This window comes from Malus sylvestris, chromosome 11 (genome assembly GCF_916048215.2).
Source record: "Malus sylvestris chromosome 11, drMalSylv7.2, whole genome shotgun sequence".
NCBI classification, from domain to species: Eukaryota; Viridiplantae; Streptophyta; class Magnoliopsida; order Rosales; family Rosaceae; genus Malus; species Malus sylvestris.
The window spans coordinates 36,765,137-36,790,597 of record NC_062270.1 but is presented as its reverse complement, the minus strand read 5'-3'; the positions used below and the strand labels follow the sequence as shown (position 1 = coordinate 36,790,597).

General features: G+C 39.8%; 2 protein-coding genes across 8 annotated transcripts in view; one reads left to right on the top strand and one right to left on the bottom strand.

Annotated features, from left to right (window-relative positions):
• The first annotated feature begins 1,133 nt into the window (after nt 1-1,133).
• LOC126590000 (uncharacterized) lies at nt 1,134-4,991 on the top strand. 5 transcript variants are annotated; one of them, XR_007612013.1, is made up of 5 exons: nt 1,968-2,204; nt 2,292-2,382; nt 2,932-2,994; nt 3,675-4,717; nt 4,843-4,966. XR_007612013.1 is itself a non-coding variant. In XM_050255474.1 (5 exons), the coding sequence occupies exons 1-5, from the start codon at nt 2,062-2,064 to the stop codon at nt 4,902-4,904; spliced, it is 408 nt and encodes a 135-aa protein (XP_050111431.1). In that variant the 5' UTR covers nt 1,968-2,061; the 3' UTR covers nt 4,905-4,937. The 5 variants fall into 5 exon arrangements, 3 of the variants coding, with proteins under 3 accessions (XP_050111431.1, XP_050111433.1, XP_050111432.1); XM_050255474.1 differs by having other exon boundaries at nt 3,675-3,723; nt 4,843-4,937; XM_050255476.1 differs by lacking the exon at nt 2,932-2,994 and having other exon boundaries at nt 3,675-3,723; nt 4,843-4,937.
• Nucleotides 4,992-4,993: 2 nt separating this feature from the next.
• LOC126589991 (probable leucine-rich repeat receptor-like serine/threonine-protein kinase At3g14840) overlaps nt 4,994-25,461 on the bottom strand; it is a 97,655-nt gene continuing 77,187 nt past the window's right edge. The window contains exons 1-22 of one of the 3 annotated variants that reach the window (XM_050255458.1): nt 12,650-12,758; nt 12,433-12,501; nt 12,081-12,152; nt 11,907-11,978; nt 11,690-11,761; nt 11,505-11,576; nt 11,346-11,417; nt 11,189-11,260; nt 11,035-11,106; nt 10,752-10,823; nt 10,363-10,419; nt 9,699-9,758; nt 9,572-9,607; nt 9,390-9,430; nt 8,830-9,218; nt 8,479-8,674; nt 7,273-7,422; nt 6,799-6,917; nt 6,464-6,674; nt 6,111-6,348; nt 5,762-5,912; nt 4,994-5,623 (exon numbers count right to left, since the gene is read on the bottom strand). In XM_050255458.1, coding sequence (XP_050111415.1) covers nt 5,228-5,623; nt 5,762-5,912; nt 6,111-6,348; nt 6,464-6,674; nt 6,799-6,917; nt 7,273-7,422; nt 8,479-8,674; nt 8,830-9,218; nt 9,390-9,430; nt 9,572-9,607; nt 9,699-9,758; nt 10,363-10,419; nt 10,752-10,823; nt 11,035-11,106; nt 11,189-11,260; nt 11,346-11,417; nt 11,505-11,576; nt 11,690-11,761; nt 11,907-11,978; nt 12,081-12,152; nt 12,433-12,501; nt 12,650-12,741 — 2,781 coding nt within the window. In that variant the 5' untranslated portion in view covers nt 12,742-12,758 and the 3' untranslated portion in view covers nt 4,994-5,227. Of the gene's footprint in view, nt 5,624-5,761; nt 5,913-6,110; nt 6,349-6,463; nt 6,675-6,798; nt 6,918-7,272; nt 7,423-8,478; nt 8,675-8,829; nt 9,219-9,389; nt 9,431-9,571; nt 9,608-9,698; nt 9,759-10,362; nt 10,420-10,751; nt 10,824-11,034; nt 11,107-11,188; nt 11,261-11,345; nt 11,418-11,504; nt 11,577-11,689; nt 11,762-11,906; nt 11,979-12,080; nt 12,153-12,432; nt 12,502-12,649; nt 12,759-25,461 lie in introns of those variants that run through there. The other 2 variants (XM_050255456.1, XM_050255457.1) reach the window with 2 other exon arrangements.

The window sequence follows — 25,461 nt, the reverse complement described above, 5'->3', positions numbered from 1 at the left end:
CTTGAAGGAGGATTTGACGAAGAACGAAGAGGGCTTTCTTGATCCTTCGGGATTTGCTTGAATTTGGGAGGTTGGATGCTTGAAAGCTTTAGAGTTTCAAAGCTTCAAGGATTTTGGATGTGTGGGGAGTATTCTCTTCCATTTTGGGAGTAGAGAAATGTATTTGTGAATTGGTTTATTGATTCTTTGATGGATGAGCCTATTTATAGGCTTTGGGAACGAATCACCACCATCCATTTGTTTTGGTGGATGTTGTAGGTGAATTTTGGTGGATGTTGTAGGTGAAACTTGGTGGATGTTTGTAGGTGAAACTTGGTGGATGTTGTAGGTGAACTTAGTGTATGATGTAGGTGAAGTGAATGAAGGTTGTAATTTTAATACAATGGTCAACATTTATTTCACCAAAATTTCAATGTTTACAAATGTAATCTTACTGCAATGGCTAACATTTATGCCACCGAAATTTCAATGTCTACACCAGGCCTACGTAGAAGGTCAAAGGCCTTTGCTTTAATTTCCAAATCATCAAATTGAATGTGCTTATGTAATCTTATTATTGATTTTATTTTCGTTTTTTTCTTTTTATTTTTTAGTATTTGACTCCTCTCCTATTCTCTCTTTTGACCCTTTTAATTTTTTTTTTCCGATTTTGATAATTAATTAATAAGTTGGATTTTATATTTAATTTAATCTGTAAATTTTGTAAACTATGTAGGGGGAGTTCAAGGTCAAGAGGGGTACGCACATATTAAGTGTATGTATTTCAATCAGATTGTAGATTTTGTATGGAAATAGTATGTAACTCAGTCAGATTGTAGATTTTGTGTGATTTTTAATAGGACTATCAAATCTTTTGTATGTAAATAGTATGTAATACACATAAAGTATTATCCTTTGTATATAAATAGTACTAGATACAAAGTTTTTGTATGATTTTCAATCCCGCAGCATTGCTCTTGAACATTCTTTGCTAGTTATATATACTAAAGCGCCATGGAAAAAACATTGTTCATAAGCGACGGTGTAAAGACGAAAATACCCATCTTCAATTTGCCTTTGTGTATTTCAAGTTGGTACAGTAAAAAGACGAAAAACCCTTTTGCACGCGTGGAGTGCTAATGAGGTTTCTCGGTGGTCTTGTCCTGATTCGAAACGAAACCGAATCCCGCCTATCCAAATTTTCTCACCCTTTCGTTCCTACCTCCTCCACCTCTTCATCCTTGCTCCACCGCGAATCGAAACCAAAAGTTGCTCATCCAAATCAGTTTCGGTTCACTCAAATCCTTAGAACCCTAAAACCCAAATTTCTCCAGATCATTCCAAAATTCAACGGCAAACACAAAACCCAGATCCCTAAACTCACTCGATAACGTGTCAAGGGCTGGGCATCCAGTTCTCGCTCCCGTTGGATCCAGTATGCTTTTGCTGCTGCCAATCTATAGGTAAAGCTTAAATTTACATACAATTTTTTTTTTCTTGATTGGAATTTGGGCTTTTTATTCCTCCTTAATCCCAAGGTTCTGTAATTTATGCAACTTCGATAAAGGGACATGTTTTTTATTGCTGAAAATTGTTAAGGCCAGTTTAGATATTCATTTGCTCATTAATTGCTTCATTTCGGCCTTTAATCCCGTTGGATCCAGGTCCTGTCTCTCGACCAGTTCAGCCTGGCCCGACTTCCTCCTTTTGGCCTTCAATTGCTTCATTTTTTCCCAGTACCATTCTGGGTATGTGTGTATTTCAAAACAAGTTTCTTCGGTGTGCCTTGTTCCATTGCAGTGGTTGCAGTGAAGCTTATCTTTGTCAATATTGTAACACCCGCCCTCTAATTATAAAAATATATGTATGTAATTACCCCAAAACATTTTAATTATATCAATTTTGTCCCATTTTATCTACCCAATCTGAAAATGGATCCCTTTCTTTCTAAATCTGCCACTTGGCAGCACCCCAAACAATTTCTCCTTCTTCTTTTCTGTTTTTCTTTTCTTTCTTCCTGTCTCTCCCTCTCGGCTCTCTCTCATCTCTCACTTCTCTCCCTCTTCTCTGCACCGCGCACACATGCACGCACCCATCTCCCCGCGCGAGGAAGCCCATCACCCTTCATCACCGCGTCCTGCTCTCTCTCTCTATCTCCCTCTCGTTCCCGCGACCCCAGAGAACCGGAAAAGGATCTCCGGCGAGATTTTTCAATCTCCGGTTAGGTAAGCCCCTAATTCTCTCTTTTCGTCCTTGATTCTTGCGAGATTGAGGTTTAATTGGAGTTAATTCGTGATTTTTGGAGGTTATAGGACGAAATCGAAGCCGGGTGTAAGCACACCCAACTCCGGCGACCTCGGGGGTTTTTCCGGCCATCTCCGTCCATTCCACGACGAAAGGAAGGTATAGAAATACTCCCCTCGTCTTGCTCTTCGTTTTGGTACCTAGATCGAAGTCTAGGGTTGTGTGTGGAAGTCGGCCGGAGCTGTGAAGCTCCGGTGGTGGTGCTCCGGCGAGACAGGCCTCCCAGGCCGGTTCCATGCTAAGCGGGCCTTAGGCCCGTGTGGTTTGGGGAGCCAAGCCCAAAACCCTAGCCTATTTTACTTTTAATTATTTTATTTAATTGTAATTGTTTTAGGACCCTTAAAGGCCTTCGGGCCATTAGGAATTTAGGGCCCGTAGCCCATTAGTCAAACCCAAGAAACCTTTTTAAGGTTTTTATTTATTTTCTGTTTTAGGAAGTAAGGCCTTAGGGCCAATTGTAAAGTGGGCTTTCAGCCCTTTTCCCAAGTCCCTTTAGCTTAATTAAAACCCAAACCCCAAGCCCATTCTGGCTTTCGTCCAGGATCTCTCCTAGGCTAATTTCGACGTCCTGGACCCGTTTTTGAAGTCCGTTTTCCCAATTCAATTGTTAAAATAGAGTTTTATTAATTGGACCATTTATGTGCTTAGGGGCAATTATTGGTGACGTTTTCTTGTTCGTTAGTTTGCGTGACTCTTCGGCGGCTAAGTACTGTGAGTGGACCCCTTCAAAAGCATGTTTTAATAGTAGAAATGCATACATGAAAGACATGATTTAATGATTACGTTTTATGAAACGTTTTGAGATAACATGCTTACTAAGGCTAGTTTGAATTATTACTATTTTTCCTATAACCCATGTTCTTATAGAATATCCGATGGATGACGATATGATATGTAGAACATGTTTCGAACACCTCTTTATAGTATAGATGATGGATGACTTTATACTATGAAGTTGTTTTTTAATATATATATATATATGTTCAATGGTTTTGTACTTACCTAGTGGTCCTTTCTGCTATGGGACGTAGGGATAGATTCCGGTCCGTCCCGGGCGACGGTTTGGTGTTGGCATAGGGCTTGGAGTGTGTTTCCTCTGGCTATTTAGCATAGGGACGGGGAGCCGGCATAGGGCCTGAAGTGTATTTTCCTCTGACTGTCTGCTCAGAGACGGGGAGCCGGCATGGGGCCTGGGGGTTATCGGACAATTCACTAGTGATTATTATATATGAATTATGATTTGAGATACTGCACATCATGCTAGAATTCGGAAAACCTATGTTTATCATTATATATATGTTTTCATAAACCTGGGGGTTAGTACGTTGATAACTGTTTTATTATATATATATCAACTTGGTCCACTCATGTTTGTTTTGCGCCCCCTTCAGGACTTAGAATCGAGGCGTACAATCCCGGCATCCAGACACTTCCGCATCGGTATCTTCGAGTCCTCTAGGTGTAGGACCCCGTTCTGTGTTCATTCAAATTGTTTATGTTAATTCTTCTAATATTCTCGATTAGATGTGTGCTCTGAACACGTTCCTTAAATGCATATTCTTTATTCTTTTATATTTATAAACCTTATCTATTCCTTATTCTCAGCATTTGCATTCAATTAATGGCTTTCGTCACCCTTGGGTGTCGGCCAACACGTGCCTATCTTGGTATTCGAGGAATATCAGGATCGGGGCGTGTCAAATATCTTCTTGGGTGCGATTTGGGCTAGATGTTCCCGCGGATGTTAAACGAAAGGATGATGATGATGGGGACTTGGTGATCATCACCATAGAAGAGCTTGTGGTTTTAGATTTTGTTTCAAGCATAGGGGTTTGTCTCTGGCCTTCACGTCTAACCAAATAAAAACATTCTTCAATCCCAGGGATAGGTTTCATCCTTAGGATTTCACTCCTGACTTGATCAAAACCATGATCTAACCCCGCAACAAAGTCGTAAACCCTGTCCTTTGAAAGCTCCTCCCTACGGCTTTGCAGGTCTGCTTTGCATATCATCTTGATAGGGCGCCTTTTATCAAGATCTTGCGATACTCCTTTGAGTTCAGTGAAGTACAAATTTACTGGACGACCGTCTTGTTTAGTTCGCGTAGCCCTACACCTGAGTTCACAATATTGGAACTCGTCTGAATTGTCGTAAAACATCTGGGTTACACTTTCCCACACATCTTTGGCTGTCGGCAAGTCAATAAAGAGACTCGATAGGTGGGGCTTCATGGTTTTCAACAACCATCCTCGTACTATAGCAGTGATCATTGACCCACTTTGTATATCCAGGCGAGTCTTCAGCAACAACAGGGGTTTTTCCTGTCAAATACCCCAGTTTGCCAAGGCCAGAGGCATGGACCTCCATCATCTTCGACTAAACTTTGAAATTCGAGTCGCTCAATCTAAATCTGAATGGAAGGCCGCTGATTTTGGTAGACTCACTTTGAATAGACATAGTTTGCATGGGAATTATCTCACCGGTTTTTGTTTTTCTGTCTTCAGTCATTGCAGGGACTGATTTGTAGGTTTATTTTGATATGTTTTTTTGACTTTGTAGCTTTGTTTATTCCAAAGCCACAGACGTTGGATTTCTCGGTTCGTGACAAACACCAGCAATAATTCTTGATGCAAGTTGCATGCCTTGAGGGGGTTTTTAAGGGTTTTTGGAAAGAGACGGGCCGAAGCATCCTCTGATACCGACATAAAAGTTAAGGTGTAATTGTACGTATCCTTCTCTCTAGGAGGTAAATAAATAGTTGTTCAAGAGGTCCCATAAAATAGGAAATAAGAATCCGAATTATACAAGGAATCAATCACATGATCACATTCCTAAACTATATGGTTGACTCACGTCAACAAATAGTTATAGAGGAAATACAAATGATTTATTATTTGATGTGTTTGAGTGTGCCAAGGTTGAGTCAAACTGATAACTGTGCAGCTCAAGTTATATCGCTTCTGTTCTTCCAGTAATCTGAATCAGGATTGACGGGATACAGATCGTGAGCAGACGCAGACGAAGCAGTCCATGGCCCTTCAGTTGACTCCATTTCTATATGTTTCTCTCCCGTGCCCCTTCCAAAACTAGATTGAAAATGTTTCCTCATTGCATCAATCTCAATACTCTTGGCATTTGGATCCGAGACCAACTCATGAACAACAACCTTTCCTTCAAGCATGCTCACAACCGAAGACATGGTAGGCCTAGCTGTCGAAGTAACATTGCAACAAAGGAGAGCCACATTGATTGCAACAATCATCTCCTCTTTATTAAAGTCTGATCCCAACCTTGGATCAACTAGGTCCATCAAATCCCCCTGATCTTTTAGAAGTCGTGCCTACAAAAAATGGAAGCATCAAAGGCAATATGAATTCTGTCTTTGGATTAAACTTCATCGATTCAAATGTACTTTCATACGTATAAGGCATATTAAGAAAATTTGAAGTGAAATTAGGAAGTAGTAGATTCATGCTACCCAATCAAGAAGATAAAAGCTTTCTTCCTTTTTCCGGTAAGTTGTGTTGTTTCTCCCGCTAACAATTTCCAATACAAGAATACCAAAACTATAGACATCTGCTTTATCAGTCAGATAACCCCGCATTGCATATTCGGGCGCCATGTATCCACTGCAATATCATGAAATCAAATCATTAACCCAACTATATTGAAAGAACAAATCTGCCCTTGAAATTTCTTGAACAAGGATTTTGTTAGGTTGGAAATTATGTAAGTTAGAGACTTTCCGTTGCTCTATCTTCTTTTTTAAGGGTTGAAGAAGATCAAAACAAGAGAATAAGAAGATAAATAAAAGTGTAGGGACTGACTAAGTTCCAGCAATACGGGTGCTAATGTGTGTATTATCCTCTTCATTAAGCTTGGCCAATCCAAAGTTAGATATTTTCGGTTTAAGATTTTTATCAAGCAGAACATTAGTAGCCTTGATGTCTCTATGAACGACCTTCAATCTTGATTCTTCATGAAGATAAGCCAAACCTCTTGCTGTACCAATACAAATCTTGTGCCTTGTTGGCCAATCCAACTGCAAATGACTTTCTTTTGCCCCTTCAATTTGCCAAATTAAACAAAGTTAGTTGTAAAGGACATTTTTAGTGCATAAGATCTTTTATGCCCATTGTATGAATGAAATGAACTTTTGGCAAGCGAGATTGATATTTACTAAACAAAGCATGAGCGACGCTATTATTTTCCAGGTACTCATAGACAAGCAATAGTTGATTTCCTTCAACACAACATCCGTGGAGCTTGACAAGATGAGGGTGTTGCAGAGCAGAAATCATGCCAATCTCATTAACAAATTCACGATTCCCTTGCTTTGATTTGGAAGAAAGCTGCTTAACAGCTATTACGGTGTTATCTGCTAGAACGCCCTGCATTTGAGAAAGATAGTCAAATTCGCCTCACTATATAAAGCAAATTAACTTTCATTTGAACAGACAATATCAAATTAGAAAAAAATGTAATAAATAAATAAATATCAGCTCCGAAGAATACCTTATAAACTGAACCAAAACCACCTTCACCAATCTTATTGGCTTTGTTAAAGTTGCTTGTGGCATCTTTGAGTTGCTTTAAGGTAAATTTACCGGTTTGCAAGCCCACACCCTTCAAATCTGTATCACAAGTAAAACTCATAAGAAATTGTGTCGAAGAAAACTTTCAGAACGATAGTATTCTTAGTTCTTAATATTTTGTGCTTCTAGAATTTAACTAGTAATTGGATCTATAGGCAGACACTCTGCAATCCGCATCATGAGTTTGGACGATAAATATATTATAGCAACATCAAAGGGCCAAAAAGCTCAATATCTAAATAATTACTGTCTTTGTGTATGCACGTCAATATGCATGAGAACCATGCAAAATAGCATAAATATTGTTCTTAGTTACGAAAAAAGTTCAATAAGAAAAAGTAATGGAGAAACAAAAAGAAAAACCAGTATAACAGAATAAACTGCAAATTATTACCATCCTCCAATGTCTTTTGTTGTCCTGGGAGACCTCTCTTCCAAAGAATACCAAATATCAGTAGTATAATGAAGACTCCTCCGACCACAATTCCAACCACACCACCTGTAGGCACGCCACTTCCACCAGGTTTTGGCGGGGGATCAAAGTCTGTCGGAAGAAAGAATATAGCTTAAATTAGAGTAAATGTAAATGTAATTGATATGAGAGTGGATTATTCAACCAGCTATCTAATGCACACAGAAACAGAAGATTGAACCCGGTCCTTGGGGCATCCTTAAATAAGTAGATAGTATATGAAGTAATCCATCGAACAAACTTTCTTCGGATGGTTGTAAATATTATATGTTTCCCTTAAGTGAACTGGATTATTTTCATGTAAATAGTTAAAAATGTTAAAACAGTCCAACCCCAGCCCATTCTACACAAATCCAGAAAATTCTAGCACTAAAGACGGTGCATCATGCAGGCGTATCAATATGCTAGATAATTCTAGCATTATCCTATTAAGTCAGTGGGTGTGTGTATATAATCATGTGCTAGAAAGTTCTAGCAGCTTCTACAATATGTGGCTATTATGAAAAGTCATATGTCGGTGCAGTGTGTGCATGAACATGCACTAGAAAGTGCTAGTGAAGTCGGCATACATGCCTATAAATAGGTGTGTGATGTTGTGAAATAAACCAACCAACCAAGAAGAAGCGGGCAACCAAGTGAGAGTGAGAAGTCAGAGTAGTCTTGTGAGGAGTATGACTGATCTAGAGTTTGTCTTTAGAAAATGAGTGAGGTCATTGCCTCTAAAGAGTGTCTTTGAGAGTTTGTGTGTTGCAATATTTTGTGAGTGTAATACAAGTAATTTGTTCACTTGTTTTGTGTCTCCAACACTTGTGTTAGAATTCTGTACTCTTAAGTTTTTCCTCAACAAACAATCCTCAAGTTGAATTTTGTTGTATTTAAAAGCACATACCGTCGCCTAGAAAATTCAGCATATTATGTGATAAGAAAATTTAAAAGAGTATTTCAAGTCTTGGCTCAAACTATGTAAAACAGGAGAAAAGCACAGAAGCATTTTTGTGAAAATACAAGGGAAAGGAAATATTGAAGAACCTTGCAGAGCTGAAGTCGGATCTCTTAATTTAGTAGATATATCAATGCATATGGTCGACGCATAGTAATAAGACAAAGGTCAGATCATTGAAAACTTACTTGGGTCTACTGAAATAGCTGAAATAAGAGGACCATAGACTCCTCTAACAGGGATGCCTGTCGTCCCTTTCCCGGCCCAATATAAACGAATCTCCAATGTATTATTAGTTACAGGAGCAGTAAAGTTCATTATGACTACATCACCAAACACACGAGCTTCATCCATGATATTGAAGTCCTTCTTCACTAGGATTCCCTTCAATATATTTATGTATATATACTAATTTAGTTGCTTAACATTTCATGAACATAAATGTGAAAGTTAACATTCAAATCGACCAAAATATAAACAATGCTAGCTGAAAATTAGAATAATTCACTGGTATACATGGAAGTGGATGCGATACTTACCTGAATGTAAATATTGAATATGCGCCTTCCCAAGCTTTTATATGTTTTGCCATTTCTAAACATTATCTCTGCAAAATGGAGCTTTACAGTGTAGTCTCCATTTCCCAGACAAAACCCAAAATAAGTTAGAGAGATGGGAGAAAGGCGTGCGTTCATGTACAGTAGAGGATTGGCCATAGAGAGTGTAGTTTCATTACGCCATATAAAGGTGTCCTTAGGGCGGTCATCATCAATGAAGGAACCGGTGCTGCTTACTGCCCAATTTGTTGTGCTCTGGTACAATGATGAAGGTCCATCTAGAAATGTGTCAGCTTCATATAGTGTATCTTTCTTTCCAGGGACAGTAAATTGTGTCCCACCACAATTTATATGGAGCGAGTAGTACAAATCTATGAAAAAAGAAAATGGAGATTAGTAGGCATTGAGGAGGAAAACTAAAAAAGAATACAACAACAACAACAACAACAACAAAGCCTTTTCCCACTAAGTGGGGTCGGCTAAACTAAAAAAGAATGAACCGAAAAAATAAAGGTAATTATTTGTGTAGAAACCCGGCTTACATTTTGGACATTCTGAAGTTTTGAAACATGAAACAGTTCTCCTGATAGAGTAATTCAGGGTATAGAAAATGTCAGCAATCATAAATGGAAGAAGTAGGGAAAAAAAAATAGTACAGAATACACCGTTGGAAACCAAAGTAAATTTATAGGTGCATGCTTTGAGACGGTTAATTTGAACTTACGAACTATTGCCTTCTGACGAGCTTGCAAACAAGTTACTGCAGAAATTAACACAAATGAAAAGTTAATCTAAGCTTTGCTCCACATAACACAAACAGATTAACTTCAAGCTAATGGAGACATTCTTACGTGTTGCTTAGGGCTGGACAACTTGCATCCTCTATGGTGAGGTTGTTATATGAAAGATCACTGCACAAAAAGAGATATGATGCAAATTCTGTTGAATTGTAAGTCTCTAGCTGATTAGAATTAGTGAAATAAGTTATGAGCTTAATTGTGTATTCACTTGAGTTGTAATATTGCCAAGTGTGAGGTTCAAAGATGTAAGGCAAATAATGCAAAAATAGTTAGATGTGTGGCTGAGATCACTTTGTGATGTCTAAGGATCCAGCTGTGCTTTGCTAACGGTAAAATTCTCTTTGCACGACTTGTATGTTAGAGAGAGAGAGAGAGATATTGAATGAAGAAGGATTCTCCACTGCTGCATTCTGCAGAGCAGCGAGGACATACATTCTCTGTGTGATTTTCTTCATCCTCCTTTTTCAGTATTAATCATCTTCTGCAGTCCTCATATTCATTGAGGTTTCATAAACCAGAATCAAAGAAGCATAAACAAATTCTTTTCCAGATGTGGTTTGTCAGTACAAAAGGGAACAAGGGTGAGGAGAAAGAGGTAGGCATTAACATGGTTCGAATGAAGTTTTTGATGTAATAGTTTTATATCTATCTTAGTAAAAAAAACAGCATAAATTTCCTGAGTAACTAAAGAGTAGCATTTGGAATAGAAGCTTACACTTTGTATTTCGGCCAATTAGGTACAGGTCCAGTCAGCAAGTTTCCAGTTAAGAATCTAAAAAGAAAGAATACAGAAAAACTCAGTAAAGAATATAGTGTTTATTCTTAGGAATTTCTTTATAAAGGTTTGAAAATTTGAGTTTGCCAACTCTGAGTGCATTAGATCAGTACTTCCATCAGAAAGACACATCTAAGGGTGATCACCTTGTGTCAGTTAATTGCATGAATAAACTAAATTCTATTGCAGTATAACCCGTGACTCATAATTATAGTAATCCTGATTGGAAATCCTTCCAGCTTGTCAGGCTGGGGTGTATCAAAACCATTGAAGAATGTCTGCTTGAATTTCATGTAAGGAAGACTAGATTGGTCAATCCAATTGCTTACATATATTGCACTTTTGGTAGACTAGCCAAGCTGCTTGGAATTACTCCGGTCAGCTTGTTAAAGCTGAGGTCTCTACACAAACAAATAGCAAATGCAGTTTAGATGTGCTCTCTGCAGAAAGGGAAATGACATCTGCAAGAGATGTTCTCTTAATAAATACAGAAACATAAAGTCCGCCCAACAGCGTCTAAGTCACTTCAATAATCCTAGAGTATAATCACATCTAGAAGAAATTTTTTATTTGAAGACGGAAAAAAATAGGGACGAATACATTTGTACTTACAAAGTTTTCAATTCGGTCATATGCGCAAGATATGGAGGTAGCTTTCCAATAAGGTTGCAATTCCTCAATATCCTGCAACAGACACCAAAGCTTTGAGTTTACAGAAGATTTCTGGTACAGACAGAAATTGTGTGTCATGGAACCATTAACTCACAGTGTCTTCATGTTTTTCATCTTATCCAGCGAAGGAATGGGTGATTCAGGTCCACTCAAGTCAGTGATTCTCCTGCACGTTAAAATTGGGCCATGAACATAAACTACACATTTCGCTAATCGTTTTGTATTTATAAATAGAGACGAGATATACTAACAAGTCAGTCAAGTTTGTCAAAAGAGAAATGCCAGAAGGAATTGGCCCTGTCAAACCGCTAGCTTGAATCACTCTGTTTCAACGAGTCATAACATATGAATTAGAGATAATATTCAGAATCATATAGCAGAAAGATGACACATAAAAGAAAAACACTCACAGTTTTTCAAGATTTGTCCAGTTCTCAATAAAATCAGGTATCTGCCCGAAAAAGTGACTGTCACTAACCCGACTGCATAATGATTGGACAAAAGGGAAAATATTACGAATTAGTATCAGAAAGCAGTAAAAAAAATGTATAAGTGCTCGGGAAACCTTTAAGAAGAAAGAACCACAGAAACTTACAAGTCCTTTATTTTGGTAAGATTTGCAAATGTTTCTGGCAACTCCCCAGTAAAATTGTTTGAGGAAAGCAGCCTAAATACGAAATAGATATAACCATTATATCAATGATAAAGAAGTAGATGATTTACTAGTGAAAACATCCAGAATTTGTCTACAAGAAAGAAAACTCCAAATCCAAATACTTTTTAACACGGTAAAATTTGAAAAGGACTCTTACAATCTTTCTATGTTGACCCAAGATCCAAGCTCCTGAGGGAGAGGTCCAGAGAAATTATTGAAACTGATGTCCCTATACAAACAAATTCAATTCCATTGATTAAAAAAACATCATTAAGGATCTCCATGGAATCAAATGGGGTAAGCAAGAAACCAATGCGCAATCAACACTCACAAACTCTTCAGGGTGGTGATGTTTCCGAGCTCTTTGGGGATAGAACCGTTCAAAAGATTTCCAAGAAGGGATCTGCATAAAAAACTATAGTCTTAAGATCACTTTTTTCAAGCAAGAGGATCAATAACATTAACATGTTCGTCAATACACCCCCATGTGTTCAATTCAATATTTATGATTCAAACACCTCATGCCCACGGAAGCCCATCATCATGAACAAAACCCAATGTAGTAGATTCATAGTTTAAGAAAGAAATGGCTGAAGAACATTGGAGTGACCAAATAAAGCAATAAGAACATGACATGAACATCAAACACAAAAATGCCAGGTAGTGTTGAGAGAAGACAGTACATGTTCAGAAGTGGAAGAGAGCTCCATTCTGGAGGGATGGTACCGCTCAGGTAGTTGCGGGTGAGGTCACTGAAGGAGAAAGAAAGAAACCAGTTATTGTCTCATTGACAACAAAAATAAAGGTAAGCTATATATGACATTAGAATAAACCATTTACACGACACATAGTTATTTTCTTTTAAATAATGTAAACTTGGAGGGGTAAAAATGTGCTTACATTTCTTGAAGATAGGTGAGATTTACCAGCTCTACTGGGAGTGTTCCTTGCAAATCTTGGGCTTTTAGGGCTTTTAGAATTCTGTGCTTCATCGGAAAATAGGGTTTCAAAGATTAGTTGCAAATTAACAGATATCTATTACGCATCTATACTGTGACTAAAAGGAAAAGCAACCATAGAAATGAGACCAAACAGGTAAAACGCTAATTTATCACAGAAAATGCTTACTTTTGGTCAGGGAATTAAATAGGAAGAAGGAACTGGTTTTCTTACTTTAAAACCGAAGGAAAATGTCCAATGTTCTTTAGAAAGAATAAAACTTGAGGAATTACACAAACGGTAAATGTGTATTTGTTACAAGCACACTGTGAATCATTCTTTCATTAACTTTGCAACTAATAACTTTGTCAATACAGAGTTGTATGTGTATAATAAGTATGCAAGAATCATGGTGACTACGTACAATTATACGTTGATCAAGTATGCAAGAATCAAGCCTAAATACAGCACAGCGGTAATACCAAGTCCTAACAACTCAGCATGACATGGAACATCTATGCTGGCTCATAACCAGATCAGAAACACATTGTTATAGTAATTGAGCAAATTGGTCACATCCCAGAACTAGATTTTGCAGATAAGTTAAGTTGAATTGCTGTACATGGTAGGGTTGAATGTTTTGTTGTTCATTCAATAAGAGAAATAGATTAGTCTTTTTGCATTTTCTTGAATTTCAAGGCACAAGAAGTTCTTATTAGATCAAGAAAAACTTCCAATTGGTTGCGGGTTGAAGAAAAAATAAAAAATCTGGAGGGGTAAAGTATTGGGAAATGGAAACCCAACTAGTGTACGTGTTTGGATCAAAACTTGACTTTGGGCTCAAGAAAGCAGCTAGCCCAAAAGGAGGCCTGAAGGAATAGTTGACCAAGGCCCGGCCGAAACCCAGAAAAGCAGAAAAGGCATTTTTTGACTTGGTGCAGCTCATGAAGACCACTTGCTCACCTACCCAAAGGCCAAGTGGTATAGACTGACCAGCTACACAGCCTATAAAGTACTTTATGGTGGCATTACATGTAAAATAGCTGATGAGTTATCACCCTCAAACCGCATTCGGGCAAGGCTGCTGCTACAGGAGGCCAAGCCGAGTTGTCTATATAAGAAGAAAGAGAAACCAGGAATAAGGACACTCAATCAAACAAACAAATGCAAGCACAAACTATGCTCAAAGCCAGATTTGCCTTCAAAACGAAGTTGTAGTCAGCCCAAGCCTTCATCCCTCTCGGGACAAGCCTTCATCCCTCGTGGGATAAACCTTCCTTCAAACCTTTATAATAGCTCTGCTACCCTGTTCAACCTTGCTGTAGTATCGATTCATCTTTTGTAATCTCTCTATCTCTCTCTCTCTCTCTCTAAGCTTTCGGACCCTTGACAAAACTACAAAGATTGGAACCTGCAAAACGATCAGCCTTACCTGATAAGGTTAAACCTTGCCCGACCTTCTTTGTTTTTGTCTTTTCATTCATTAGCCTAGCAATATGTTGTATACTTCCAATTATATGCAAGTTATTTCAAGATGACTATTAAAAGGCTTTCTCAGTACTTGGATCCGATTTGAATATATCTTCAGTGTTCAAACCAGATCCAAGTCCTAAGCCCTCGGGCATGCAAATCTGATCAGTTAAAAGTCCTTGGCCTCAAGGCATAAAAAAAGAACCTTATGTGGACTTAACCCATCCACGACAGTCCTTGATAAACGAGAAGTCCAAAGTTACTTGGGGCGCAAGTGATCGACCTACCTCTTAGTTTTATTTCTATTATATTATGATTATCATAGAACGCTTAAGCATGGAATGGATTCTGATGGGAAGCCTCAAGGCCTACACCTAAGGCCCCACGAAGGCACCTATTTGGATTCATTCCGTTCTGCGATCTAGAACGTTTGACTAAGAACGAATTCTAATGGGAAGCCTCAAGGCCTACACCTAAGGCCCTACGAAGGCACCTATTTGGGTTCATTCTACCTCTCGGACTCGGTTAATCAGAAGTATAATAGTTATAAGACTCTTGCACTCACAAGAACAAATATGATGTGTTCGAGCACTGGTTTAGTTTGATAAGAAGCCTCAAGGCCTATACCTAAGGCCCCACAAAGGCACCTGTTATAACTAACACGGTTTCTCGAGTATATACATATATATAACTAAAACTCGACATCCATTTTACATCTGCCATGCTGAAGATGGCAGTGGCATGCCTGAGCACCTAAAAGTTAATCTTGATTGTGAGCCTCAAGGCCTACACCTAAGGCCCCACAAAGGCACCTTTCAAAGTTAATTTTGTCCTTCTCTTTCAGTCTTGCCCGGTGAGCCTTGCCCGACAAATCTTGCCCGATAAGACTTGCCCGACGAAGCTTGCCCGACAAAGCCCGACAGTGAAGCAGAAGCCCGACAGCAGCCCTCAACCGGCGCCAACCTCCCGGGGAACTGTGTGCTCGTTGGCCAGGAAACATCCCCGACGAAAATTCCTGACGCGAACATAGTTTTGGCACGCCCGGTGGGATTCCCCTTTTTGATCAGAAGATATATGACAAAAATGTCAGAAGATTTGCAAACCACATTGTTGCAAATGTTGCAAAGATTGGAGAAAACCTTCACAGGCTCCAGAAACGATACAGACTTGGTTCCTCCCAAAGGAAAAAGACTTAAAGCTAGCCAGCCAGAAGATATGGTGATGGCCAAACCTGCAGTTCCCTTCTCGGATGCCCCTATAAATATGATCAATATGGCATGGGCGGAGAAAGGAAAAGAAAAGATCACAAGGGAAGCAGAGGAAGAAAGACTGGCTAAAAAACCTACATGAGGGATGATCAAATCGCCCGAATATCCAAAAGTAGCAATAATCAAGGGGATGGTTATGTGTAATAAGTGCCAATGCGAGTGTGAGCTCGAAATTCCCCCAGCTGGAATCCTCATTGATCATGAACTGATCAGGAGGAAGGAAGAAGACGTAAGGAGAGAAGCCCGCGAAAAGATCAAGCAGACAACAAAAAAGGACACTTCCCGAAGCGTTTTTCAACAACTAGGAGGTGATTCCCAACCCAAAGCTTTGTCAGAAGTATTTCGAAACCATGAAGCTTCTAAAGAGGCAGAAGATATGGAGGCCAAAATACGGAGGGGTGCAGATCATCCTCAATATGGCCAGATGGGGAGGGAAATCAAGAGGATTGATGGGATAACCAATCCTGTCAGAAAAGGAAATCCTGCCCACCTGGGGCGAAAATGGTACATAGTCGGAAAGAACAGACAGCCTACCAAACCAATGGGAGCCTCCATGGTCAGGAGGGTTCAAAGGCAGCATAAAGCCTACATGAATTCCCTGAAGACCCCCGCAACATCCGAAGCCTCAAAAAATCAAAAGTTGGAGAAAACAGCATCTAGGGGAAGGAGTCAGCTCCGCTGGAGAAGTAAGAAAGAGGTAGAAAAGGCCAATAGTAAGACAGAAGGCGAGGGGAATCACGTGCCACAGAACCAACACCCTGGGAAGTATAGGATCTTGAGGAGAGCTCAAGAAGATCTGATCATGGTGCCAACCCCTGGGTGGAAGCTAGAGCCTATTTGCGTTGGAACTGTTTCATCTGATAGGAGACCACCTTCTTTGCCATTGGTGGATCCTTTTGGTGAAGTTCCAAAACAAACACTGTATGCGGGCATGAATCAACAGCAACAGGGGGGCACCAGAACCACTACTTCCAGCCGATGCGATGGCCTGGTTGGATGAATTCATGGACCAGATTGGGAGCAAGAAGGAAGATTTGCTCGAGCCTAATAATTTCCATGTCAACATGGCATATGTATTATCCGCCACGTTTGGTGTCAGACCTGATCAACCCGCTACTATGGAGGGTGATTACTTGACAACTGAGCCAATGATGGCACATGTCAATGTGGAGGTAGTTGAAGAAGAAGAATCTGGCAAGGCCGAATCTTCAGAAACATCCAAAAGTGGTCCTCTAAGGATTTATACAGACGAGATGGTGTTTAACCGCCCGAACATCTCGCTGGCCAACCATCTGAAGCCCATATATGTTACAGCTCACTTGAAAGGTGTGCCCTTCAAAAGAATTCTAATTGATGGAGGAGCAGCTGTTAATGTGTTACCAGCCAAGCAGATGAGGAAAATGGGAAGAGGCACGGAGGATCTTATTCCCACAGACCTCACGGTCTCTAGCTTCTCAGGCGCTATCACCAAGACTCATGGGATATTGCCTTTAGAAGTGGATTTGGGATCTAAACAGATAATGCTGGCATTCTTTGTGGGGGACTGCACCTCCACTTATGGGGCCTTACTCGGAAGAGATTGGATCCACCAAAGTTTGGCCATACCCTCCACTCTTCATCAACAAGTAGTTGTTTATCATGAGGCGGGCACAGAAGGACCAGGCTTTTGGGAGATAGTAGAGGCCGAATCACGGCCATTCCTCCCCACAGCCAATGTTGCGGAAGAAAGTTTCTACAACCCCAACGTAGGAATCTTGAAATGTTCAGGAGCTGATAAGAACGGCCGCCCTACCAAGGTGACGGCCCAAAAGCTTTTGGAACAAGGAATGCTCCTTACTAAAGAGGAGTGGGATAGACCTTGTATCATCCCAAATCCCCTACACCATCAATGACTGAACAAAAGAAGAAAAATCAGGTAATGGCAGTCAGATCCCTGATTAAAAGACTGTTGGTGTATGGGAAGGGAAGAAGGCAAGAAAGGGAGCTCTTGGATAAGGAAGAGCAAGAATGGCAGGAGGGAGCTTCAACCAGCCAGCATGAAAGCAAGGAGGAATCTTGCAGAGAAGAACTGGATAGGGCCATTCAAATGGCCGAGTGCATATATGACCTAGACGGGCCAGACGACTTGCCCGAGAGCCTGGAGCTGGTCGAATTTTTGTGTGCAGAACCGGATAAGCCACCACCAGAAGTCCAGGATCCTCTGGAAATTATTGATCTAGGAACAGAGGATGATCCAAGACCAATACAGATCAGTGGTTTATTGAGGGTTGATTATCGGGCAAGGATTATTTGCCTTTTGCAAGAATTCAAAGACTGTTTTGCTTGGCATTATACTGAGATGCCAGGGTTAGATCCAACCTTGGTGGAACATAGAATGCCCATCAAGGAGGGATATAAACCTGTTAAGCAAGCACCACGAAGGATGTCGAAGAAGATAGAAGAAAAGATCAAAGAAGAGATTGAAAGACTGGTAAAAGTTGGCTTTATCAGACTAGCCAAATATGTGGAGTGGCTAGCCAACATTGTACCCGTTTTAAAAGCTGTAACAAAAGCAGTACGATGTTGTGTTGACTACAGAAATATTAATAGTGCCACACCGAAAGATGAGTATCCCATGCCCATGGCCGATTTATCCATAGATGCAGTAGTAAAACATAAAGTCTTATCTTTTATGGATGGAAATGCCGAGTATAATCAGATAAAGATGGCTCCAGAAGATATACATAAAACAACTTTTAGGTGTCCCGGTCATGTGGGGGCATATGAATATCTGGTCATACCATTCGGGCTCAAGAATGCTGGTGCAACCTACCAAAGGGCAATGAATGCCATCTTTCACGATCTGATTGGCCAGAGCATGGAAGTATATATCGATGACATCGTGGTAAAATCTAAGACAGAAGAGCATCATCTAGTAGACCTCAAGCAAACATTGACAAGGATGAGGATCCACAAATTGAAGATGAATCCAAATAAGTGCGCATTTGGAGTGAGAGCGGGCAACTTCTTGGGATTCCTAGTGCATCAGATAGGTGTGGAAGTGGACAAGAACAAATCTCGGGCAATAATGGAGTCACCTTCACCCACCAATAAAGTACAACTCCAAAGGCTACTAGGCAAAATTAACTTCTTGAGGAGATTCATTGCCAATTTAGCAGGCAAGATCCAGCCGCTAACTCCTCTACTAAGATTGAAAGATAAAGAAAACTTCGAGTGGGGACCGCCACACCAACAGGCTTTTGACAGCATCAAGGCATATTTAACTTCTCCACCAGTGTTGGTGCCACCTCAAAGGGGAAAGCCCTTAAAGTTGTATATTTCTGCTTCAGAAAAGTCAATCGGAAGTTTGCTAGCCCAAAATAATGAAGGCGGGAAGGAGCAGACCGTATACTACCTCAGCAGAATTCTGACCGAGGTAGAGATAAGATATTCTCCAGTAGAGAGATTATGCTTGGCTCTATATTTTACTGCCAGCAAGCTAAGGCATTACATGTTGCCCTGTCACGTACACATCATCGCCAAAACAGATGTGATAAAGTACATGTTGTCAAAGCCAATGCTAACAGGAAGGATTGGGAAGTGGATTCTAGCATTATCAGAGTTCAGTTTTCAATATGTACCCCAAAGGGCAGTCAAAGGCCAAGCAATTGCTGACTTCCTGACCGAGCATCAAGAATCTCAAAGTGAGGTAATCAATATCCCGGGAAGCCTGGAGGTTACTAGCATTTGGATCCCACCAAGAAAAGATATTTTGGGCAAAGAAGATAAGGTCCAGCAAGAAATAAGAAGAGTAACTGGTCTCTGGATCACTCCTTGGAAGTTGTATTTCGATGGATCTCACACTCAGAAGGCTTCAGGAGCTGGGATTGTGATTGTAAACCCTTAAGGGGTTTATCATTATTACTCATTTCTCCTAGACTACCAAGAAAATACTAATAATCGGGTAGAGTATGAGGCCTTAATAATTGGTCTGGAAATCCTGATGGATTTGGGGGCAGCAGAGGTAGAGGTCTTTGGTGATTCAGAGTTGGTAATAAACCAGCTAAATGGTGAGTTCAAGTGCAGACATATCACTATGGCGGGGTATCACATGGCAGCTACGCAATTATTGAGTTTCTGGGATTCTGAGATATCAGTCAATCATGTTCCCAGGGGATCCAACTTAGCGGCCAACGAGATGGCACAACTAGCCTCAGGAGTGCCAATACAGGAAAGAAAATATGGGGTAGATGTCGAGATCCAAAAAAGAAACCTTTTTTCTATCTTAGAAAGGGGATTCAGTCTGGATATAATGGTTCTAGAAACCAAGATAGAAGATTGGAGGTCACCTATCATTCATCATTTGAAGGATCCCTCTTCGCCTACAAGTAAGAAGAATAGACAGCAAGCAACCAAGTATGTCTTATGGGCGACGAACCTACTAAGGAAAACTCCAGATGGGCTACTATTAAAATGCTTAGGCCAAGAAGAATCCATGAGAGTAATGGCCGAAGTACATGAAGGAATATGTGGAGCACATCAGGCGGGGACAAAGATGAGATGGTTGCTTAGAAGGTACGGTTATTTCTGGCCCGACATGGAAAAAGATTGCAAGTCTTATGCCCGAGGTTGTGAAGAATGTCAAAGGCACGGACCTCTCCAACATGTGCCTTCAGTACCTTTAAATCCAGTAGTCAAGCCTTGGCCTTTCAGAGGGTGGGCGATGGACTTCATCGGGCAAATCTATCCAACTTCTAGTAAAGGGCATACTTTTATAATTGTAGCAATGGATTACTTCACCAAGTGGGTGGAAACATCGGCAGTAAAATCCATAACTTCAGCCGCAGTCAAGAATTTTATCGAGACCAAGATTCTGCACAGATACGGGGTGCCCGAAACTATAGTAACGGACCGTGGGCCATCTTTTATTTCAAAAGAAGTTGAAGAGTTTGCAAGCAAGTACAAAATAAAGATGATCCAGTCCAGTCCGTACTATCCTCAATCAGGCAGAGGCCAGCAACAAGATCCTGGTCAACATTATCAAAAGAATGGTGATAGATAGTCCAGAAAAGTGACATGAAAAGCTGGGGAATACGTTGTGGGCATACAGAACTTCCAAGAGGGCAGGAACAGGGACAACTCCTTATGCTTTGATTTTCGGGCAAGATGCAGTGCTCCATATGGAGATCAATGTTAGTTCTGTTAGAATTCAAAACCAATTTGGGTTACATAGTGAAGAATACATCGAAGGCATGTGTCAAGGAATTGAAGACTTGGATGTAGCCCGAATTGAAGCCTTGAACCAGATTCAGGAAGGAAAGAAAGCTGTTGCCCGAGCTTATAACAAAAAGGTGAAGATAAAGTCTTTCAAAGAGGGAGATTTAGTATGGAAAACAGTCCTCCCGCTAGGAGCTCAGCTTCGGGGCTTTGGAAAATGGAGCCCGACATGGGAAGGTCATTTCATTATTAGTCGAGTTTTGGATAAAGGAGGATACTACCTAGCGGACCTCGAAGTAAATGGGCAGAAACATCCCATTAATGTTAAATTCTTGAAAAAATATTGTCCTACATTATGGGATGTTAGAGATTGTTAAATTGAAGAGGGGGCAAAGTAAAGTAGGCTTCGGGAGTTTCATGTGCAGTGTTTGTTCATCAACCATTCAAAGAAGACAGAAAGACAAAAGTTGCTGAAATAATATTTATTTCATGTCGACAAATTGGTGAAATTAACAATAGATTCAATTCCTACGTATTACATTTGATTATCTCTGGATATGGTGGTGTTTTCAGCTGGTTTTCCGATATCTTCATGAATAGAACCCAATCAGGTGATCGGGTTGTGCGGCCAACATGAGCCTAGTAGAGGATCCTTAGACAGGACCGTTACCATATGTGATGGTGAAGCCCGACTTATCACCGTAACAAGGAGGAAGACAAGCCTTCAAGAGGAAACCGCCTGACCAATGGTGTTGGAGATAGCGGGGTGTTCGACCAAGGGTGTTGGAGATAGCAGTCATTTGATGAAAACCCTTTTTCTCACGAAAAGGGAGTTTTAGGAAACTCCACTCAAAGCCTGAGGAACCCATTTCTCAGTTTTTAAAAGAAGACAAGAACGCTCGAGGAAGATGGAAGGGAAGGCCGAAGAGGATTTGATGGCTTGACAGAAGAAATTCCGAGCCATAATTTATAGGGCCCACAGGACAGTTCAAAGGTCATGAGAAGAGCAAGGGGCACAGAAAACACAAGTTCCAAAAGATTGATATACACGCATGCGGATATTCAATTAATATTGGCGCCTGGAATTCCAGGTTAAATATCAATTGAAGGGGACACTGTTTGGATCAAAACTTAACTTTGGGCTCAAGAAATGAGCTGGCCCAAAAGGAGGCCTGAAGGAATAGTTGACCAAGGCCCGGCCAAAACCCAGAAAAGCAGAAAATGCCTTTTCTGACTTGGTGCAGCTCATGAAGACCACTTGCTCACCTACCCAAAGGCCAAGTGGTATAGACTGACCAGCTACACAGCCCATAAAGTACTTTATGGTGGCATTACATGTAAAATAGCTGATGAGTCATCACCCTCAAACCGCATTCGGGCAAGGCTGCTGCTACATGAGGCCAAGCCAAGTTGTCTATATAAGAAGAAAGAGAAACCAGGAATAAGGACACTCAATCAAACAAACAAATGCAAGCACAAACTCTGCTCAAAGCCAGATTTGCCTTCAAAATGAAGTTGTAGTCAGCCCAAGCCTTCATCCCTCTCGGGACAAGCCTTCATCCATCGCGGGCTAAACCTTCTTTCAAACCTTTGTAATAGCTCTGCTACCCTGTTCAACCTTGCTGTAGTATCGATTCATCTTTTGTAATCTCTCTATCTCTCTCTCTCTCTCTCTCTCTCTCTAAGCTTTCAGACCCTTGACAAAACTACAAAGATAGGAACCTGCAAGACGATCAGCCTTACCTGATAAGGTTAAACCTTGCCCGACCTTCTTTGTTTTTGTCTTTTCATTCATTAGCCTAGCAATATGTTGTATACTTCCAGTTATATGCAAGTTATTTCTAGCAAGATGACTATTAAAAGGCTTTCTCAGTACTTGGATCCGATTTGAATATATCTTTAGTGTTCAAACCAAATCCAAGTCCTAAGCCCTCGGGCATGCAAATCTGATCAGTTAAAAGTCCTTGGCCTCAAGGCATAAAAAAGAACCTTATGTGGACTTAACCCATCCACGACAGTCCTTGATAAACGAGAAGTCCGAAGTTACTTGGGGCGCAAGTAATCGACCTACCTCTTAGTTTTATTTCTATTATATTATGATTATCATAGAACGCTTAAGCATGGAATGGATTATGATGGGAAGCCTCAAGGCCTACACCTAAGGCCCTACGAAGGCACCTATTTGGATTCATTCCGTTCTGCGATCTAGAACGTTTGAGTATAAGAACGAATTCTAATGGGAAGCCTCAAGGCCTACACCTAAGGCCCTACGAAGGCACCTATTTGGGTTCATTCTACCTCTCGGACTCGGTTAATCAGAAGTATAATAGTTATAAGACTCCTGCACTCACAAAAACAAATATGATATGTTCGAGCACTGGTTTGGTTTGATAGGAAGACTCAAGGCTTATACCTAAGGCCCCACAAAGGCACCTGTTATAACTAACACGGTTTCTCGGGTATATACATATATATAACTAAAACTCGACATCCATTTTACATCTGCCATGCTGAAGATGGCAGTGGCACGCCTGAGCACCTAAAAGTTAATCTTGATTGTGAGCCTCAAGGCCTACGAGCCTTGCCCGACAAGTCTTGCCCGATAAGACTTGCCCGACGAAGCTTGCCCGACAAAGCTCGACAGTGAAGCAGAAGCTCGACAGCAGCCCTCAACCGGCGCCAACCTCCCGGGGAGCTGTGTGCTTGTTGGCCAGGAAACATCCTCGACGAAAATTCCTGACCCGAACAGTACAGACGACTAAGCCCGTTCTAGTGTTAGGCGGCCGAAGCCCATTTGAGAATTTTAAGATATATTCCAATTTTCATCATAATTTTGTTCCAACAAAAACTGAATTGGTGGAAATCGAAATTTTCAATCCTGACTTGCACGTCAAGAATAGTTTATAGTTCTAAGAAATTTGATTCAATTTATTTTTATGCCACGAATAAGAACTTCAAATTTTTACGCCACGAACCCAGGCAAAATTTTCATTGTGTTAGGAAAAAGGTTCGGTACATTAAGTGTCATAATGCAAGTGGTAGAAATTTTTTCCCATGTATCTAAATATTTGTATTATGATACTTGATGTACCGAATCATATTCTCAACGCACTAAAAAAATCCCTTTGAAGCTAGGGTCGGGGTGTGAGAAAATCCCTAAGAAAGAAACGAGCTCGACTGTGCTATTAAACTAACATCCCTCAAATCCAATTGGAATTAATTGGCCTAGCTACCTTGCCCGACGTAAGGTTGAATGAGTGAATACAACGTGCCAAGTTGCCAATAGACAACTCGATGGTGCCCACACTAGGCCTTATAATTCCTACTTTATTTTGGAGGTTTCATGGGCATAGGGTTAGGTTTGGGGACATTTAGTGAAAAATTGATTGATACTTATAGCAAATAGACGTGGGGTCCACAAAACCGAATTCCAACCTTCTAATCAACATTTCTCCTCGCACATTTGTGAGCAGTTTAGATGGAACGAATTTTTTTTTTCAATATTTTTAATATAATAATATATATCACGCTAAGAAAAATTTACACGTATTAATATATGATTCAACGTAAATTTTATAAAGCTCTGTTTATATGAAGCTTTGTTTAATAAATAAAAAAAATTGTTCAATATAAGTTATTTTCCTCTCTTACATGCATAGTTAATTTTCTTTGTAGGAGACAACGCTGATTGAGAAGATATTTTTTCAAGTGGTACACCAAATATCATATTACACATGGAGAAAATGATATTTTTTTTTCGTATTCCCTCACCTATTTTATAACACTTAAATTATTTGCTTGAATAATGAACAATTACAAAATTTTCTGCTCATTAAGATTCATTGACCTAAAAAGTCTTCATGTGGATATTATACAATGTCACTGGATGGTACGTGGACATAGACCTTTCTTGTTTTTTCTTTTAGTGTTTATTCTTATGACAAAGACTGAAAAACTTTGATCTTATCCTTCTCAACCTTTTCACAACAAAAGGCGCCTAATCTGTACGTTGCTTTTTCTTTATTTTCTCAACTTTTTCTTTCTTTTTCTCTTAATACTTCTATATATCATGAGATGGAGCTCGTTCAAAACACAACGAGCAAACTATTTATCCAGGAAAGAAAAATTTAATGAGCAATTTTTAATGGCTTAAGAAATAAGTTAATCAATGACAATTCTATATAACCCAACGTTTATTTTCCAACTTATGTTCTCTTTATCACATTAAGTTTTTTTTTTTTTAATAAACGATTATCTACACTAAGGCATGAGAGAGTTGTCTAAACCTCATAATGAGTTAGTAATTATATGGTTCAAATACGCATTTGGCCAGAATCGAACCTAAAACCTCTCACTTACAAGTAAAAAAAAAACTAAGTGACACATTAAGTACTTAAATTGGTGTTTATTAACGCAATAATCTCATATGCATATTATGACAAAGAATCACTTATTTCTCTCGGTAATCTATTATTAACAACTTATTTCCAACTCTTTTCGCTGTAAAGTAACATTCTATATTCACAACGTGTCTCAAACAAAAGAACTATACAAACATAAAACTATTCATATCTATATATATACACACACACTAGCATATGGGCACACACAAAGTGTGTGAGAAATTTTTTTTTTTTTTAATAGAAGGAGAGAGGAAGGGAGTGATAGAGAATGTCAGAAGTTTTTTTTTTTTTTTTTTAAATTAGAGATATGTTAGAATTACATGTAGGTGAGGCTTTGAAAAAAAAAACAAAATTTGGTTGTGTGAAATTACATTTCTGCCCCATATTTCTTATTCATGTTTTGTTTTAATTAGAGAGTTAAACTGGTAATTTCATA

Bases quoted from the DNA above. Each gene is read 5' to 3' on its own strand.
- LOC126590000 (XM_050255474.1), top strand. From the start codon at position 2,062: ATGCACGCACCCATCTCCCCGCGCGAGGAAGCCCATCACCCTTCATCA. The intron at 2,205-2,291 runs GTAAGCCCCTAA...TGGAGGTTATAG, and splicing joins ATTTTTCAATCTCCGGTTAG to GACGAAATCGAAGCCGGGTG. The intron at 3,724-4,842 runs GTATCTTCGAGT...TTGACTTTGTAG, and splicing joins ATCCAGACACTTCCGCATCG to CTTTGTTTATTCCAAAGCCA.